General features: G+C 39.3%; 1 protein-coding gene across 7 annotated transcripts in view; it reads left to right on the top strand.

Moving 5' to 3' along the window:
- The window catches only part of WDR7 (WD repeat domain 7), a 307,789-nt gene that overhangs the window by 108,896 nt on the left and 179,289 nt on the right, over positions 1-19,604 (top strand). For all 7 annotated transcript variants that reach the window (XM_084832958.1, XM_084832957.1, XM_084832964.1 and 4 more), the window contains one exon: positions 4,135-4,248. In XM_084832958.1, coding sequence (XP_084689084.1) covers positions 4,135-4,248 — 114 coding nt within the window. The remainder of the gene's footprint in view (positions 1-4,134; positions 4,249-19,604) is intronic.

The raw sequence follows: 19,604 nt of genomic DNA on the forward strand, positions 1-19,604 counted from the left end.
TAGAATAAACTCTAAAGAATCAAGCCATGTTCTGAAATCCTAACAACAGTTGCTATGATTTTCTCTCTGGGGAGAGATGGCATCACCACCACAAAGACCCTGCTGCTTGTTCTGACCCGTGTACCAATAGTGGGTGCAAGTCTTCATCCAGGTCGTAATCTGCAGATAACCTGATGTTTCCTGTTAGCTTGTTTCCTCCTAATCCTGGATAAGAACAAACGTACTCAAAGAAGTAAAAACAGGGCACGTTATTCATTTGGAACACTAGAGGCATGGAATAAAATTTCTCCTATATGGTACTTTATGTACCATAACTTTATGTCACATCTACTATATTTTAGGCATAAAATATTTATCCCCCATTTGGTATATAGAATAAACTTGTTTGTCGAAATTACTCTTAACCAGTTATCTAGAAAGCACTGGAGAATAGGGAGGTCAGGCTTGGTAATGCATACTCTTGTTCATTGACTTTATTTCAAAAAAGGAGCTATATTTCACAGTCTGTCTCCATCTGATTTATTCCTGTTTTTCACATTCTCTGTTCTTTTTTTCTTTACTTTTTTTGTCTTTGGGTTGCTGTGTCTGTGTTCGTTTTTTGTATTATTTATGATTTTTTCCCCCTCTCTCATGGAGGCTCCAATGTAATCTCTCAGATGATTTGTTTGGTGAATAATAAATAATATACTCCAGCTTTTGAATGTTAAATATAAGCTAGTATGATTTTTATGGAAGCTGCCAATGCTTTCTAAAGAGCACGTTTGTATCTGCCGCCATCCAGCTAGCACTTGGTTTAGATCATAGTTCCTATATAAAAGGAAACCAGGATTCTTTAATGATATTGTCCCACTCACATTGACTTTTGTGGCTGTCAAAATTAGGTTGAGCATTTCACACTTAAAATATGGGCATGTGCCTATACAGAATTAGTTTGTCTCTTTGGGGAAGAGTGGAAAAATTGTGGGAACTGGAAATATAAACCTAATGCCCACTTGTCCATGTTTTATATTACATCATATGCTCTGTGAGAGTTGTACATACAAATTTCAAATGTGTAGATCATTTCAGTATTTTTCATTTGTAGGCTGGACTGAGCTGGGTACTCCAAATGTTCTTCTTTCACAAGTTAGACAAATCGGTCAAATGACTTGCTCCTTTCCATTAAGTCATGGAAGTAGTGTCAGTAGAACATTTTGGGCAAGAACGTCGGGAATTCAGTACTTTGTGATTTCCCAGGGGACACAGGATAGGAGCCAAAGGGATAGAAGAGCACCAAGGAACTCTTGATTCTATGAAGTTCCATATACATACTGTGATTTGTTAGATTTGATACAATCAGTACGTTCTTGTCCATGCTATACAGGTTTATAATGAGTTATGGAAAGTTTGATCAGAGCTTATGCATTCTAATTCAGCCTTTTTCAAGGAGGCTAAAAATGGAAGTGTTATCTCTCTGTCCTTTCTGTATAACTGGTCTCTATGTAAGAAATGTTATTTATGTATTTAAATTATTTATATGTGGCTTCCTATTTTTTAAAAAGTCCCCAAAGTGGTTTAAAATAAATTATAAAATAATAAAACCCTATGAAACTAGGGATGTCAGAGAAATCAAAACAGATTCAGATTTCTTCAAATTTCTATGAATTCGACCAGTGGATTCCACAGCAGACTGGCATCTTCTGTGTCACGCAGATTCCACGTCTTGCAGACCTTTTTTTTTTAACTTTCCAGAATTGTGGGCTAATTTAGTCATACAAAAATACAAAAATTACTGGAAAATACACTAATATGAATGCGTAATCTTTTCTCTCTTCAGTCTCCGCTGTGTAACACTTTTTTGTGCTCTCTGCTCATTGATTGCGCACTGAGCTAAGGAAAATTCACAAAATGTTACATGACAGTGAAAGTTATATAAATTGCAGCAAATTCTTTTGGTGTACTTTTCCAAATTTGGGGGGAGGGGGACTGATTCTGTCAATGAGCAGACAACAGAATGAAAGACGCTTGACAATCCACGAAACACACATGGAACTGATTAAACAAAATCCGTACATCCCTATATGAAACGAAGCAATATTACAAATCACAAGGCTTCGAAGTGTGTGTGTGTGTGTGTGAGTGTAAATTGTTTAACAAGAGGTAGAACTTTATTTTTGTCACCTCCAGTTGAAATCACGGGCTATGTATTTCTCCCTTCACCATAACATTTGAAGGGGAAGCTGCACAGCTGCATATATACATATAGGCTGTGAGCCTGAACCAAGGTGCTGCAGCCAATTGGAGATTTCCTTGTGTCTTAGAGGGGTGTTTCCAATTCAACTATTATGGTACTCATTGCTTGGATTTAGCTGAAACACACTTACCATGTTGAACATGAAACAAGCCCTAAGTAAACTCTGCCTGCAGTGAGTTTCAAGTATTCCCTTCCATCTATGAAAAACGAAAGCATTTCATGTAGTTTTGTAAGTCAACAAAAAGTGAACACAAAGCTGAAATTTGGTTTGTGTTTGTTTTAAAATGTGGCTTTCTTTTGTCAGTGTCTCACTGAAACTCCAAAGGAGAAGATGTGTATGTGTGTGAGCACAACAGTCATTTTGGTAAAAGCATCTAACCCAATAACAGGAGGAATTCATCCACATGATTGGGCCTTAATTGGGCCCTGCATACCTTTTCAAAGACTGCTTCCTCTACTATATCCTGGAGTGAACTCTTGGCCTACTTAATGCACCAAGGTCAGACAGCAAGGGTAGGTGGGAGTGATGTTCTTGAGACTACCCCAACACCTTGGAATTCTTTTCTGTTGAAAGAGCCATCTTGAAGGAGCAGTGCAAGGATTTGGGGAAATGTAACTTAGTAGTGGAGGATATGCCTTACATGCAAAAGGTCCCAGGTTCAATCCCTGGCATGTCTGGGTACGGCTGGGAAAGACTCCTGCCTTAAACTTTGGAGAGCCACTGTCAGTCAGTGTAGACAACCCTGAGCTAGATTGACCAATCTAACTTGGAGGTTACCAGAGCATAGATGACTGAAGCCAGGTTATCCCTGTCTAGGTAGGGCATGTAGCTGAGCCACCTGAGTCTCAAGTGGCAATGATGACTCAAGGAGAACCCCCAAGCTATGACCCTGCTCTTTCAAGGGGAGTGCAACCCCATCCATAACAGGATGAACACTCTCCATGGATGTTGTAGTATGCCATGAAGTATTAGTAGAAGACGCTCAGATTACTGAGCTCCAGTGTGGTGTAGTGGTTACAGCTTCAGACAAGGAGCAAGGAGACCTGGATTCAAATCCCAACTCAGTTGTGAATCTCACTGGATGACCTTGTATCAGTCACAGTCTCTCAGCCTAACTTACCTAGCAGGCTTGTTTTTTTTCTTTAATGAGCATGGGGAAAACCATATATGCTGCCCTAAGCTCCTTGGAAAAAGAGTTGGATAAAAAGATAATACAATTAATAAATAAAACACTAATAATAGTAACTAATATTATACCTATGAATTTTCTCTAGTGTGTGTTTTTAACAAAGAACATGAATGTCATAGTCTCTTGAGAAAATCTATAGGCAACTATTGGCCTTAAGTCCAATAGTATGTGTGTTTGTTCTGGAGTAGGTACTGTTGTGTTCACTGGGGCCTGCTCCCAAGTATACATGGGATTGAGGCTTTAATGAAGGAATGATCAATTATGATGTTACTGATTCTTGAGGTTAAATATGAACCTTATTTTAATAGCGATCTGCATCTAGACTGCAAAACACCACAGGCGCACATATGAGGTTGTGAGAGCACCACTTATACTGGAGAGACTTCTATCCTTGTTTGCCATTGGTTCTATGTTTTGTTTGAGTATCCTGATCAGATTTTGAAGAGGCTGAAGTTCAAAGCAGTCATATTGGAGGGAAAACTCCATCTAGACACATCTTCAGGGAACCCGGTGAAATCAGGTCAAAGTTGGCTGGACTTCCTGGAGAAAGAAAGCTCAACCATCTGATTTCTGTAGGATTTCAAATCTGTCTTAATCCGTCTGGTTATTTAATGTGATGTACACTTAATGTAACATTCAGTATAAAGGTACTTTCTTTTGCTCAAAGCAATATGAACATGGATTTAGTTGTTTTGTGATTTGATGTTTCAGCTGGAGTGACCACAGAAGCTATTCAGACTGTTACTGCTAGTCCTGAGCAATCGGGATCTGAAACCAAAATTCAAGAAGAAGAACATGATCTGGCTGATGATGACATCTCAGCAGGTAAACATTTTTGTATGTATAATCATGCCAAAGCTAAAAGAATTTCTGTACTGCTCTTGATTTATTACTGTACAAGGTGCATGCAAGGCAGAGGAATTTTGAACTATGTTTTAGCGGAATTATATGTCAAATCTCATTTTGTTTTAAATACAGCAATTAATATTTGGGTGTATTTTACTTAGGAACACATTATTGCAAATATGCAGTTATTTTTCGTATTATTACATGCTTAGCCTCCAGCAGGCACCTTCATGCTAATGAATTGTGGCATATGTTGCAAATTTCTAGAAAAAGAGGTTAATGTGTCAAGGGGTTAATTCTTCCAGTGAGGTGTGTATTTGCTTCATTATTTTGTGTAACGCAGAAGATGATAGACATTTGCACAGTTCTGGTTTACCATCTCTTATTCCATGGGGTGTCTGTTGGCCATGGCCCCAGGTAGCTGCACTTGAAGCTTTTTGGCAGAAGTAAAGATTAAAAATATTTGCATGGAGCTAATATAGAAGTCAAGTCAAGCTGGTATTCTCCCATGTTTCAATCTTGATGGCAGAGTTTAAAGAGTTATTTCCTGAGAGCTGCCTACTGCAAAATGTGTTAATTGGTATATTGCCATCAATTTACATGGTGTTTTACAGAGTTAGAGAAGCAAGAAATATAAATCCCTACTAAATGTCAACAAAGGGAGAGACCAGGGTAGCAAGGACTGAATGTGAGCCAGTGCAGTTACACACACATAAGCCTCCATTTTGGTTAGTGGTGAGGACTGAGGGCTTTACTGAATAATTTCACAGAGAAGGTGGGTTTTGAGGAGAGGCGTTCTGTACTGCAGCACCTACAGATATATGTTATATAATTTTTGTCCTGAATTGATTTGTCTTTGTTTAAGCTAAAGGAAGAGGTGTATACAGAAATGAAGGAGTACTCATTATCCCCACAATTTAAGTAACTAAAAGGTCTCTTTAACATACTGCCAAAGCAACTAGCAGGCTTCAGCTTATACATTGTGCAACCTTCCTCTTGGATTCTATGACTTGATTGAGCTCTGTATAGATTTCTGTGCAGGGTTTTAAAAGAAAACTATATTTATTTCTATTGACCAGAAGCCTATATAAATTACAATATGAAAAATCTGGTAGGCATACACAGAGTGAAACCCATATCAAGAACTGTAAATTTCATTTTGGTGGCAATTGAAAGAAGGGGAGATTTAGCTAGAGCATTTATGCCACAAAACAGCATGAGGCAATAAATCCATTTGGGGCTTTTGATGATCTCTCACATTTTGTAAACTCTGAGAAATGCCTTCTGTTCATTAGAAACACTGCTGATGTACAATCATTTTTTGCAATTTTTGCTCTCATTTTATGCTTTGGGAGCTTGATGGTTTTCAGTATTTTATGCTTGTGTTGTTGTCAGTCCCCCTGAATGGGGTGAGGTAGGTTATAAATTTAAAAAAGAAAATTATAAAGTGATACACGTATCGCATTTTCTGATCTGTATACAGTTTTTGTCATAAGCTGGCTTGTTGTTCATACAGGGTGAAAGGAATTCAGGCTCTGTTGAGGCCTATTGCCAAATTGCTATTAATATTCATAGGGTCAGGAAGTTACCAGTGAGGGACTATTTCAACAGTACTTGTACAATAGGTACAGTCCTATTGAAGTACTAATCGAATTGCCCCTGCAGAAGCTAATATGTGAGGCACAAATAAGAAGTATAGTGTTTCTCATTGCATTTGAGTGAGCATGTAATAATGTAGCTGTAGCAATTAAAAATGTCATATGTAAGTGTGGAAGTGGGTGTTTAGGCACCTTGTACAGATGCCCAGGTCTGTGCATTGGGACCTATTCTCCTTCGTATCCTCACCCTCTTCCCTAACTGCACTGGCCTCCTTTCTATCCCTCACTATTCTTAGCGAGGCCGTGAGTATATTGCAACTACTTAGCAACAACTGGGCATGCTTCAAAATAGGTCTAGCTTGGGACAAGGATGTGTAGAGTGATATGTTCTTGTATTTTCCCTCCACTCTTTCTTTCACTGTCTGGTGGACAGCGGCAAGAGCACCAAGCAGCTAGAGTCTTTCTGCTACCTATTGAAAGGTGATTAGGGAAGAACTAAACGTTACAAGAAGTACTGGCACCAAGGATGTGTGGCACTACTCTCCCCTTCTATAAAGTCTACTGTGTCTTAACTCATACCCTAAGATAATTATGCTATGCTATTTTCCCCATCTCACCTGTGGCAGCCAATGATACAAAAAACATCAGATAGGAAACAGATGCTGGTTTTGGCAGAAACACTGCATGTATTAGAACACTTCATTGCACCAATGCGAGACAGAAGTCCATATATTGTGTTATGATTTGGGATTAAGTCAACAAAAATTAGTCACCATTTTTGCGAAGAGACCAAACTACTCTTTTGTGTTTTGCTGCTAGGATTCTTGTGAAACCAATATTAAAAAAAAAAAATGCAAGCCTTAATTGCTTTAACCTCCTTTTAGTTTTTGAGGCCATCTTGGTTTGTGTGCGTGTCTGTAAAAAAGTGGAATGTACGAGGAAAGGCCATTTTTATTTTTATTTTATTTATATATATTTCAAACTGTGAATGATAGCTTTAGTTGATTAAACTGTAACTTTAGTTTAACTTCAAGTGTCTCAAAAAGGCTTTGGTACTGAGGTTTTTATTTAAATGTATTCATTAAAATCTGGATACAAAATGTAAGAACACACGTGAAACTGAAAATAGGCAATGTCAATCAATCGATTATGATAAAAGTAATATGAAAATAATAATCCTTAGTTGCAGAGGGAAGTTGTTATTGTGAAAAGTTAAATCTTCCCCGTCACCTTAAAGTATGTTGCAGCTTCTTTCTGTATCTGTATTTTAAATGTTAATATACATTGATTAGCTTCATAATGTGAGTGTGTCAAGGTCCTCAGACATTGCTTTCACCAAGTCACCAAAACTTTTTATGTTTTAAAAATATATATAAAAAATACATACCCATCTCTTGGAAGCTTGATCTTTTTTCTTTTCTTTTTTTCACCAGGTGGGAGGGCAGATGGCATTTAAATGCAGAGAAGCTATTTCAGATACAGACCTCCATGTTGCTCCTACTTGATCTGTCCTGTTGAAGTTATTTTTTAAAAAGATATCATATATTTAAAAATTAAATTCCCATCTTATTTCTGGCTAAAATGAATTTGGTTACTCTCAACTCCTGATAAGGTTACGGACATTACCTTAGTTAAGGACACAAAGGAATAATTTCAACTGGAATAAACTTAAATGAAATGTTACACATTTGGGGAAAATGCAAAATAATGTTACAATAACTGGACAACAATTACTGCTTTTGAATGTCAAAGATAGAGACTTGAAAGGAAAACTGACGGATTACAATAATCAAATATGTTTTAGATGCTTTGTTAAAAGAACCATTACTTCTCAGAATGCACTGTGTCTGTTCCTAACCATTAAAAAATGCATTGTTGATTCTTGAAAATGCACAGAATAGAAAAGCTTTGCACATGTTTTATATTTCTGAAAGGAAATATTAACCTTTCGAAGTAGATGCAGCTGTATGGGTTAATACTACAGTCAGTGTCTGTAAGGATAGTTTTAGCCTCCTCTTGGTCAGCACAGTTGACCACATAATAGGAGCAAAGGTCAAAGGTCACTGACATTGTCAAAAGCAGAGAGTATGATACTATATCACAACTTCTTGTTGACAGATTTAACTACTTTCAAGTAAAAAGCAGTATGGTCATATCTGGAATGTAACAGCAGAATATTTTCGAGCTCTAAAGCAGGGATGGGCAGGCTTTATTTAGAAGCCAGAGATCCACCAGCTGGAGCCAGATGAAAAAGACATACACTGAGGCAGAAATCTGTGTGTCCTTCTGCACAAAAATCTACTCCTGTTTACCTTTCATTTCAGTAGTATAATTTAGGGCAGGAGGGGAGTCATTTTGTTGCAGTTGTTAAAGACTTGGGAGTTGGAAATCTTTGCTGATTTACTTCAAATCATCCAGAGATCTACCAGTGGATCCTGATCTATTATCTGCCCATCCCTGGATTGGACAGACAAACCCACACCAAGGCAGAAGGGGCGGCATATGTGACACAGTACAGAGTATTACAATGGCATTTATCTCATACTTTGTAACTGATTTGTGGCTCTCTTGCCAAGAAGACTGACCACCACTGTCCTCAGCATATTGCTGCATTTCTCTCTGAGAACCCTTCTAGGTGAAGATTTTTTTTTCCTACGTGGTATCACTTCATTCTCACAGCTAGTTAGCTGTGATAGCCCTATGGAGCAATGTCCCTGCATATTAGAAGGAAGCAGGGATTGCCTTGTTGTTGGAAGCTTTTGACTTTTTAATAATCAGTAATGTGTAGTTTAAAGGGAGTTGAGGGTGCAGTCTCCAAGGAAAAGAAAAGAGAAGGAGAAAAGATTCAAGAAATAGCAATTTATCAAGCCATTGAAAATGGTACAGGTAGGCAGGTGAAGGTCTTATGATTGCAATGCCAAGGCATTTGTTAATCCACTTCAAAGTTAAGGAGCGTCTCCTCCAATATTTACCTACACAGACCCTAAGATCATCATCAGAGACCCTGCTTTAGGTGTCCCCACCAAATGAGGCAAGGTGGGTGCCTACAAGAAAGAAGGCCTTCTCATTGGTGGTGCCATGTCTATGGAATACTCTCTCCAGAGAGGGTTGCCTACATTATGGTCTTTTCAGTGCCAGGTGAAGACCTTTTAAAAAAAGGTTTAATTCCCAGGCATTTTAGGAATTTGTTTAGTGCTTTTAAATCTTTGCACTGTTTTGTCTCTGCTGCTTAGTTTACTTTTCGTTTTATTATGTGCTGCAGTGTTGAGCCTTGCTGCTGGTTTTATCTTTTGCTGTTTTATGGTCACTTATCTTGTTTTATACTTAACTTTTTTTTTTTTAATTTATCTGTACACTGCCCAAAAAACATTGGTTATTGGGTGGTCTAAAAATATAAGAAATAAATACATTAAATAATTAATAGTTGCCCATGACACTAGCAGTACTGCTGTTTCCACAGCAAACCATCAGCATTAATTGAGGAAGAATCCCAGTATTCTGCAATTTGGACTATTGCTTTGAATGCTGACAAGGAGTGGTTCCCCTACAACAAAAGAACTTGCCATCTGTGTGATTCAGGGACAGCTGTGCATTTCCATCAAGAGATACTTTTAGATATTTTAGAGATCTTATACTGTTTATCATATATAAAGAATTGTTTTAAGGGTGCAATCCTATGCATGTTTAGACAGAAAAAGTCCTACATGGCTGGCTCAGGAATGCTGGGAGTTTCAGGACTTTTTTCAGTTTAAACATGACTAGGATTGTGCCCTTTGTAAATAAGCAAATAAGTAAACCATGCGACGTGCAGAGGCCCAGACATGCTTTTTTCCCCGCTGAAACATAACATCATGTAGTTGTTTTTATTACAAATGTTATCACTTTCTACTCCATCCCATGGGGTAGACTCCATTTTCTACCTCAAGAATGGGCAGACTTCTGGCTTGCAGGATCTAATTTGTGTTTTTTACTGGAACCCAAAGATTCACACTTAGAATTAAAGAATGCTGAGCCCAGGATCTTGTTTTCAGTACTCCTGGTTACCCCAGACATTCTTCACTTAAGAGTAGTACAACTTAGGGCAGGAGGGAGACATCATTTTGTTGCTGCTATTTGTTTGTTTATTTTTTATTTATTACATTTCTATACTGCCTAATAACCAAGGCTCTCTGGGCAGTTCACAAAAATTTAAACCACAAAATACAGCATAAAATACAGCTATCTATAATAATAAAAGAGGATGTGTGCCAGTCTGTTTGTCAGCGCCATAGTTCCAAGTTCCTGAAACACCAGGGCATAGTCTGAAGGCACATGTAATAAATAAATAAATAAATCCTGAAACTTTGCATGCATACTAATAGGACCCAAGGGATATGCACCTCAGGATTATTTGGTTTTTAAACTGCATTGGTGTAATTAATGTAAATGTGTCCATGTGTTTGAAGCCTGCAGTACCATCTTCCATCACTTCCCTAACCAGTGCATAACTTTGCAGTCAATGCAGCTTGAAGCCTGGGGGAGTACTCCCAGGGACAGAGTTATATGGCTGCCCCCTCCCCACCCCTGCTTTAGGGCAGCCCTCGTCACAGGACTGGAGCGCAGACCCCTCCCTCAGGTGGCTCCACAAATGCATTATGGCAGGGGTCGTGCCTAGGGGTGCCAGCAAACATGACTTCACTCATATGGGGTAGGCGCAATGTGTTGAAATCTTGACAGCTGTGTAACTTTGCATGAAGGCTTTGCTGCATCAAACTAACCCGTGCAAAGCCAGGTTTGTTTGCTAGTTGTTAAATAATTGGGAATCTGTAATCCTTGCTGATCAACTGCAAATCACCCAGAGATCTACCAACAGATGCAGAACTACCTTCTGCCCACTGCTACTCTCTAGGTGGCACATGGCACTCTTCCCATTTTGGCCAGTGAATTTGGCACTTTGCTGTCATGCTGAATAGGCAAAGGGAGTAATTTAAATGCACAATTGTGTGTTTCTAATCTCTGTATCACACCAGTCATTTCCTGGATGATAACATTATGTCCATCTTGGTCAGAGTACCCAGTGTTTAGCTTTCCTTCCTATTAGGCTAGAAATGATGAAAGCCTCAACCAAATGCTTTTTGCAACTAGCAGTGGAATGAATGTAAACATTTCCCACTTCTAATTTATAGGGGGAAGCACTGGAATGGGCCACAGTTGAGCTGCATTCCCTTTTACTTCTCTATTATATCTGATTATATTCTCATGATAACTTCACTTTTGCAACATCCAGTCTCATAGTTCCATAGAAATGTGACTATGTGACTACTTCTACCCACTTCTTCCCAAATGATGCATCTTGTCCAAATTTTAACAGCAAAAGAGTGCTCCATCAATTCAGTATCTCTGTTCTGAATGAATGAGAGAGCAACCATAAGTGAAATAAATGTATTTTATTTGTAAAAATCGTATCTATAAGACCTTAAGTTTGTTAAATATGGTAGCCTAATTACTTCCATTCATTTACCAAAACTTCATAGTTTCCTACGTGCAAACAGCAGAAAGACCCAGTAGACTTTGTTCAGACATGCTGTGAAATTCATTTTTCCATTTACCAGGTTCAGCTGGTTTACAGTAATTCCTGTCAGCAATCTGAAATGTACTTTAGAGCATTCTTCAAAGAGTTTGTGATTCTGTCAATGAAAAAAAATCTAATTTGAAAATCTGTCTTAACCACGCTTTGTATTCTGAACTGTTAGTGCGATGCAGAACATGTGGAGTGGTGAGAGAGATGTAAATGCATCTCAGAATCATTGCTCATTGTAGGCCATTGTTCCATTTTTAAGTTATCTGCCTCTGTAACCACCATTACTCTACTTCTTTCATCCCAGATTCACCAAGAGCCTCTTCATCAGTTAAGTTACTTGGTATACTTGGGAAAGTGCAGTGTCACTGTAAATTCAGAAATGTAAATATAGTACAAATGAATCATTTCTTTGAATGCATCTAATGCTGAAACATATCCATTTCCAGTGTTCAGGGATATAGTTGAAGGAGGATTTAGTGTGAGACTGAGTATTGATCTGGGCTTGTTGCTAGTTTCTGAGGTTCCCTGCTAATAAAGCATCTGTATATCCCTTCTGGCTGGCAGAGTCGAGGTAATTTTGCTCCATATCGAAGGGTGAACCAAGCCTAGAATGCAAAAATAGAAGCTACTATGAAAACACATGCCTCTCCTACATGCTTAGTTTAAAAACTAGTTTATTCTCCCTGCCCTTTTTGTAGGGAAACCTTCTAGAACTTTATACTTCCAACAATCTTGCATTCTGCCAGAAGCAAGCATAATGCAGAAGCACTACTAAATGCCAGGTAGAACCAAAATATTTTCCAACTGCATATCACAGATAAAAATTGTAAGTCTCACATAGTAAGTTCCACCAAAGTCAGTGAGACCTACTGGAAAGTAAATGTGCATTTTTATGATGGAAGACCCATCAAACCTGGGACATCCATTAAATAATTCTTACCAAATGATGTTCATAGCATGTCTCTAATCACTGGTGGCATTGTGGATGTATCTTTCAAATATAAATATTATCTCTTGACCAACATTTATCTTTATGAAGACCCAGGATGAGCATGTGAATTTCTTTTAGAAGGGTTCAGTTAATGCTGCCTCCAGATCAATACTTTTGGAGATGATTATGAACAAGTTTGACAAGGTTTGATATTCTGAAGGCAGGTACACTTAATGTAAACAATTGTTTCACTGAGAAGTGACTCATACTTACATGATTTGTGAAGCATTGTTCTCCATATCTGGTTTTGACCTGAAGCATTGTTCTCCATATCTGGTTTTGACCTATTTGCACTTCACACTTTTCTTAAGAATTCTACACAACAATCCTTCGTGATTAGTATATGGGTCAATTCTCGGTGAGCGCATTGTCTACGTTCAGGAGGGTATGCAAATGTATAGCTCCACAGTTTCTGCCTTGAGAATACCAAATCTTGTTAAAATTGTACACATGCAACTTCATGCAAGCAAAAAAGGTAGTATTGGCTTGGGACTGTAGAAATGAAGGGAGCATCTTCCACCAGCCTGGAGACCAAAGGACACTGAGGCTGTACCCCTTGCCTCCCAGGAAAAAAAAAATAATGTCAAAGGAGAGCAATCTGGCACCATCCATCAGCCAGAGAAGAAATGCTGTTCCAACGCTTGCTTTTCTCTTCCCTCCCCGCTCCTTTTTTCCTTTCCTATCATGTCAATTAGATTGTAAGCCTGCAGGCAGGGAATGTCTTACCTTTTAACTTCTGTACAGCACTTAGAACATTTTAGGCACTTTGTAGTGTTAAATAATAATGTTGTGATAAAAATAATTCAGTTTCTTGCACCCTATAATATTACATTATTTTTTCTTATCTTCATTATATTTTCACTCAAGCACTGTAATTTTATATAAAAATGCTGCTACAACGAAGTTATTGTTACCCAGGTACAGAGTAGTATTCATTCATGCTTGGTCTGACAGTTTAAATGTCTGTGTGTGTGTATTTACAGTATTTCTACCCTACTCTACAGCCAAAAAAGGCACCCAGAGCAGATTACAAAGATTAATAATGGACAGTCCCTACCCTCAGGCTTACAATCTAAAATACACAACACAGAAGGAAAATGGATTGGGAGGGAGGAGGGGAAAAAAGCAAAACTTGGGCACCAGTTCTTAGTTTCAAAGTTTCTGCAGGTGTTTTCTCTGTCAGGGAAGGGTGAAACAAGCTTCTTGCAGCTGCTGCTTCTCTGCCCAATGCATGGGACTGGATTGGTCTCCCCCTTGTCGTGATGTTTTTCCTGGGGGGCTGGAGGCGAAGCTTTCCACTGGCCCTTGGTTCTCTGACCAATGGGTGAGACCGGAGTCAGCAGTCTGGGGGAACTGTCAGTTGGAGCTGTGTGTTCCTTCTGGTAAGAAGGGTTGAAGTGAACTCCCTGAAGCTGCTTTCTCTCCGGCTGATGTATAGGGCCAGGTTAGTCTCCCCCTTTCCATGCTGCTGTGGTGCTGCCCACCTCATGGAATACCTTCCCCCCTGGTATTTGGGAGGTGCCAAATTTAGGTACCAGTTGAAGACCCATCTCTTTACTCAGGCCTTCCCTGAATGATGGTTCTGCCCAGTCTGTTTGTTAATTATGATACTTAATTGTGAGTATTTGCTTTTAATGTTTTACCATTTTTTTAATTTAATGTATTGTCTTTGTAAAACACTTAGAGATGTTTTTAAAATATGGTAAATGGCATATAAATTGATTAAATAATAATAATGTTCTTCCTGAGTTCAGCCTCCCAGGAGCCTTGGTTCTTTAGCTAATAGATTTGCCCGGGGGGGGGGGGGATACATATACATACATACATGTACATGTGTGTGGGGGGGTGTACGTACACACACACACACACACACACACACACACTTCTATTTTTATTATTTATTACATTTCTATACCTCCCTGTAGCCAAAGCTTTCTGGACAGTTTACAGAGGTTAAAAACATTAAAAACACAATATGCAAAATTTAAAAACATAAAAAACACACAGACAGTATACGCAGAGACAACATATATCTAAAAACAGCTTTGAGCAATCAGCCAAACCATAAAAACAAATCCAGGATCAATTAAAACTCATCACATGCTGCCAAATGACTGGGAAAAGATAAAAGTCTTAACTTGGTGCCGAAAAGATAACAATGTTGGCACCCGGCTAGCCTCATATATATATATAGAGAGAGAGAATGCTTTTTGTTGTGCAAATAATGTAGTATGTAGTTTAACCCTGGGAAAGGCTTGTGTAACTGTTCAGTAAGAAGTGCCCTGGATATCGCTTGTTCAAATCTGTCCACCTGCAATTGCTTCAACTTCTGAGTTCGACTTAGCATCATCATGGGTGTGGTCAATAGTTGCCTTCGCTTTAGGAAATGAGTGTGACAGAAGACAGAAGGAGATTTTTATAATAAACCCCAAACAGTATTTAGGCTACTAAAGGTCTTTGGCAGAATCTTGTGAGGGTGTTTAGGACAGCAAGAACGTTCTTGCCTAAATATGGCTTTAGGATCCTGAATGCAGAAATTCTGAACATTTTAACATGAGAGCTGGTTTCTGTAATAATAAAACCAATGTATTGAGTCATATTAAGCTTTCACAGTAATGTGGGCCTAGTTGAAGAATGCACATTTGGAACAAAAGAGTTTGGGCTTGTCCTATACGCATTCTCTAAAATTATTTTCCATATTAATACCATAAGTGAAATACGATAACGTCCATTTTATACTCCTGGTTGGTAGTTTTAACAGATAACAAAATGCCATCTCTCCTGTCTTGTTCCATATTGCTTCAGCAGCATAATCCCCTGTGTTGCCAGTGCATATTGTGAGATGGCCTTAGGGACTCTTCCTCAGTAACTCTCCAATCTCTTTCACAGTCAGCATGCTACAACCTTTCATTTGAACCAAATACTCTGTTTCATTTTCCTCTTGCTTTCCACTGTAAGTTCTGCGGTTTAATATAATAAATTCTACTGCCTTTGGCTGCCATTGTTGTCTTTTAATATTTTTGACAAATACATTTTTTCTACATAGGTCAGAGAAAGCTCTTGCTTTTTTACAAATCTGTATCATGATATAGTTGTAATATACCTTTCGTAATGTTGGACTTTGCTTCAAGAACATAAGTGCATTTCATGTTCAATAGAGTTATTGCATGTCTCAAGTGGGAATCTCAATGCAAGCTTGCCCAACTACAGATTTGTGCATCAATTAAAACAGTGCGCCAGAGATTTCTTATTTTTTCCCATTATCTTTTCGTCTTTACTGCTTGAAAACATGTACTTAAATACTATTCTTTCTTGATTCCTGTGTTGTTAGGAACATTGGAAGCGGCCCTTATATCAAATAAAACCAGTGGTCAATCCAGCAGAGTAATGGCCATACAGCACAGGTGGGCAGCACACAGCCCATGGGCTATATGCTGCCCCCTAACCTTTGGTGTGGCCCCTGCTGCGTCCAGCATGGTGGTGGCAAAAAAAAAACCCGAAGAAAAATCAACCATTTGCCGCCAAATTTTGGTGGCAAACTTCTACAGGGGCTTAGAAGTGACAAATTTTGCTTGAAAATAGGATAAATTTGTTACTTTTTAAGGCTCTTTAGCAGTTTGCTTTCAAATTTCAGTGGCAACCCTGCTCTAGAACTATGAAATATGATAAACATAAGCCTGCCACTAAAAATGCCCACCCCGTGTTGCATTTTCCTCCTGATGTCACATTGTTAGTATTTTCCTGCCCCTGCCAATGGCACCCAATGATTTTTGGTTGGGGAAACACACAGTATTGTGGCATCAGGGTACAGATAGGTTTTGCTACATGTTACGAAGGGGAGAATTTGACTTAAGCTTCATTTCCAGCAACTTGTGTTGCTTATAATGTGTAGATCTGCCCAAAGATAAAGATGGGGTGAGAACTGTCTGTGTATTCAGCCCATGCCGGTTAGTGGGTTAAACAAATTCTTCAGCTTCCCAAGGCTCTTCTTATGGTATGGAAAAGGTGAGCCAAGTTTCAAGCTCTACAAGAAAGCAGTAAATTATGTGCACACATTAACATCCAGTTACACATCCTTGAAAATCTCCTATACGATAAAGCTTTGCCATCTTTAAAATTGTGCTTAGAAGGCTCTTCCCATAATTTCTATGGCTTTTCATAAGATGTTATCTGTCTCTTGAAACTTAAACTAGTCCACGTAAATCACTCTGCTCCATTCATGTAAAATGGGCCCAAGTTGGCTGCTTTATGGTCCTCGAGGGTCAGAGTTCACCGCTGCTGTCAGAAACCACAGGCTTTTTCTTTCATCAGCATTACTGTTGTATCTGACAGCTTGCATTGCTGAATAAAGGGAGCTGGAAAGATGGAAAACTGAGTAATATTGTCTTTAATAATTTGCAGATTTTTTTGCTGTTTCTTAAAGGAGAATTACTTTAAACCTCGCTTCTTGAAAATCAAGCTTTATTCAGAATATTTGTAAATTATTAAGGACTTGTATTTGTCTGTTCATTTAACAGTGATTGTTTTAGTTAAACTGCAAGAGGCCAGAGAATTTTGAATGTTTAAAAATTCTGCTTTCTAACCAGTTTTATATTAAGTATGATATTTGAATTAAATATCTCAAAGCTGGATGGCTAAACACAGCTTATTTCTTACCCCTGTTAGTATATCTAACACAGTACAACAAACATATACCATAAACATCTGTTAAAATTACAATAAATTCAGTTGTCATTTTCCCCCCAGGAAAGGAAATAGTGTGCAGTCCTTCTGGTCTATTAAGATTATTCCAAAAACTGTGTCATTACAGGATTCAGCAAACTGAAAGGCAAATAAGAGAGCACCCTACTATGTAATGTTCAAATCTTATTTTTGAAGGGCAGAACTGCATGCTTTATATGTGTCAGGGTGGAAACTGAGCCCATAGAGCCCCAGAGCAGTTCTGATTCTGAGGAAGAACAGCAGTCCGTGGAAGAGGAGCTCACTCATCTCTCACAAGCACAGCAGCTGGCAGAGATTCCTCCTGCCAGTATTCCTGGGATAGATAGTGACCCTGGCAGTGAGAGAGCGCTGGAGGGGGGCTTACTGGATGCTCGGCACAGATGCAGGGAGCGACGACAGATGGAGGGCGCCGAAAGGAGGCGCTCCACTTGTTTGGCGCTCAAACAACGGTCGTGTTCCGAGGACCCAAGGGAAGGAGGGAGGATCTCTCCATAGCCCATAAGTTCAGAGTCTTCCCATGGTTCTCCTTCAAACGGGGACCAGCTGCCTTACCTGGAGCTTAGGCTACTCTGCTATCTTTCCCCAGTGCTGTTCCTTGCTTAGTCGCTAGTGATTAGTATCTGAAAGAATCATAAAGGAATAAAGCCTCGGAAAGAATCCTCATCATCTGTGTCCTGAGTTGGCTATTGGAGGAGACTGCAAGAGGCAGCTAGGGCGCTCCTGACAATATGGGACACAGGCATGCCACTGAAAATTCATCTCTTTGATAATTTCCCTTTCCCTTAACATGTAGGATCACTTACCTACTGTAGTGGTGTGAGACTATACATTTCCTGAGCCCCACTCTGCATAATTGGTAGTTGCTGACCAGGGTGGGGAAACATACAGTGACTCGGTTCACACAACACAACAGCCTATCGTGGATTATTTTTTCTCAAGGAGCTGCAGTACATACTGGCCACCATTATGAATGTGCAACTCCCAATCAGGGGTTTTGGGAGGTTGCCGTGTTGTGCAAACTTGGTCAGTGGGGATTATTTGAGGGTTAAACAACCCTTGAATAATCACAATTTCTTGTAGGGTTATGCGAGGGTTGTTTAAACCTAAAACCCCCCAAAAACCACTGGCTGGGTTCTCATGACACAATGACCCCTGGTAAGGGGTTGCATATTCATAATGGCGGCCGGCATGCGCTGCAACTCCTCAAGGGTAAATTAACCCACGATAGGCTGTTGTGTCATGCACACTGGCTCAATATGATGTTGCCATGGCACGTTAGTGATCAGTTTCATGAGAGCGTGACTACTGGTTAGCCACTGTGTGAACAGAATGCTGGACTAGATGGACCCTTGGTCTGATCCAGCAGAGCTCTTCTTATGTTCTTATGTACTTTTTTTAATGGCCTCCCTGTGCCCCATGTAATTTGTAGTTCCACTCTAACCCAGTCTAATTATATTTCAGATTGGTGGCTTGCAATAGTAGATGAGAAAGAACTCGGCTACTTCAGCAATATTGGCATCCACTGTAGATGCTCATGCTGATTTCCAACCCATTCTTCTCCAAATGTAGTCCTTGCTACTAACCATATTGCTTCTTTTGTCATAATTTGATCTCTGAAGGAGTTAAAAAAATTTAAACAGCTATGGAGTGAATTGTTCATGTTGTTGATGGAGTAGAGACAAAATGTAGCAGGCTTGCATTGCAAAAGGAAGGGCAACATAGTAATACTGGGATAACCTGGACTTCTCTCTAAAAAGCCCCTCCAGGCACTGCTGCTTTCTTGCAGTGACTTTATACGAATCCTGACATACTGAATATTTCCATGCCTTGAAACAAGCCTGTGTCACAATGGAGAAGCCAAATATCAGATCACAGCCATTCTCAACCTACGGCTTTGGCAAAAGACCGTATGAAAGAAGTTTGATAAATTCAGCTGCTACCAGGAATGCCTGCCCACATGACGCTTACCATTAAATTTGTTTCATGGAGCAAGATGCACTCTCAGTTAATCATGATAGGATATAGAAAAGGACATGGTCTCTATGTTATGTAGGGTCAAAATCTCAGAAATTAATAAAATCTTTCCTAGCGTCCTGTGCGCAGGTGCGCGCTCACACACACACAAATATAAGAGTGGAGGATAGTGTCCTTTTTTCTCAAAAGTCACAAGGAGATGACAAGCCACATCACTGTCATCTGGGACTTCCTTGCTAGGTACATATACTGTGTAAAAGAGCTATGAAAAATAAAGGTAGATAGGCACTGTAGTCCCATGCATTGGCTTATGCAATGGAAGTCGTGATTTGTGCTCCACCATTGTGCTTAGTCCATTTGTCCTGCACGTCTCAGAGTTACACAAAGTCCCTGGTGCAGCACAGCCATATGTTTCAGGGGGAGGGAAGCATTTCTGTTTTCAGATAGGGACCTGTTTAGACAATCATATCTTGGTTTAACAGGGTGAGAT

The sequence above is a fragment of the Heloderma suspectum genome, chromosome 2 (assembly GCF_057233095.1).
Source record: "Heloderma suspectum isolate Gila_16-S chromosome 2, 16-S_ref, whole genome shotgun sequence".
NCBI classification, from domain to species: Eukaryota; Metazoa; Chordata; class Lepidosauria; order Squamata; family Helodermatidae; genus Heloderma; species Heloderma suspectum.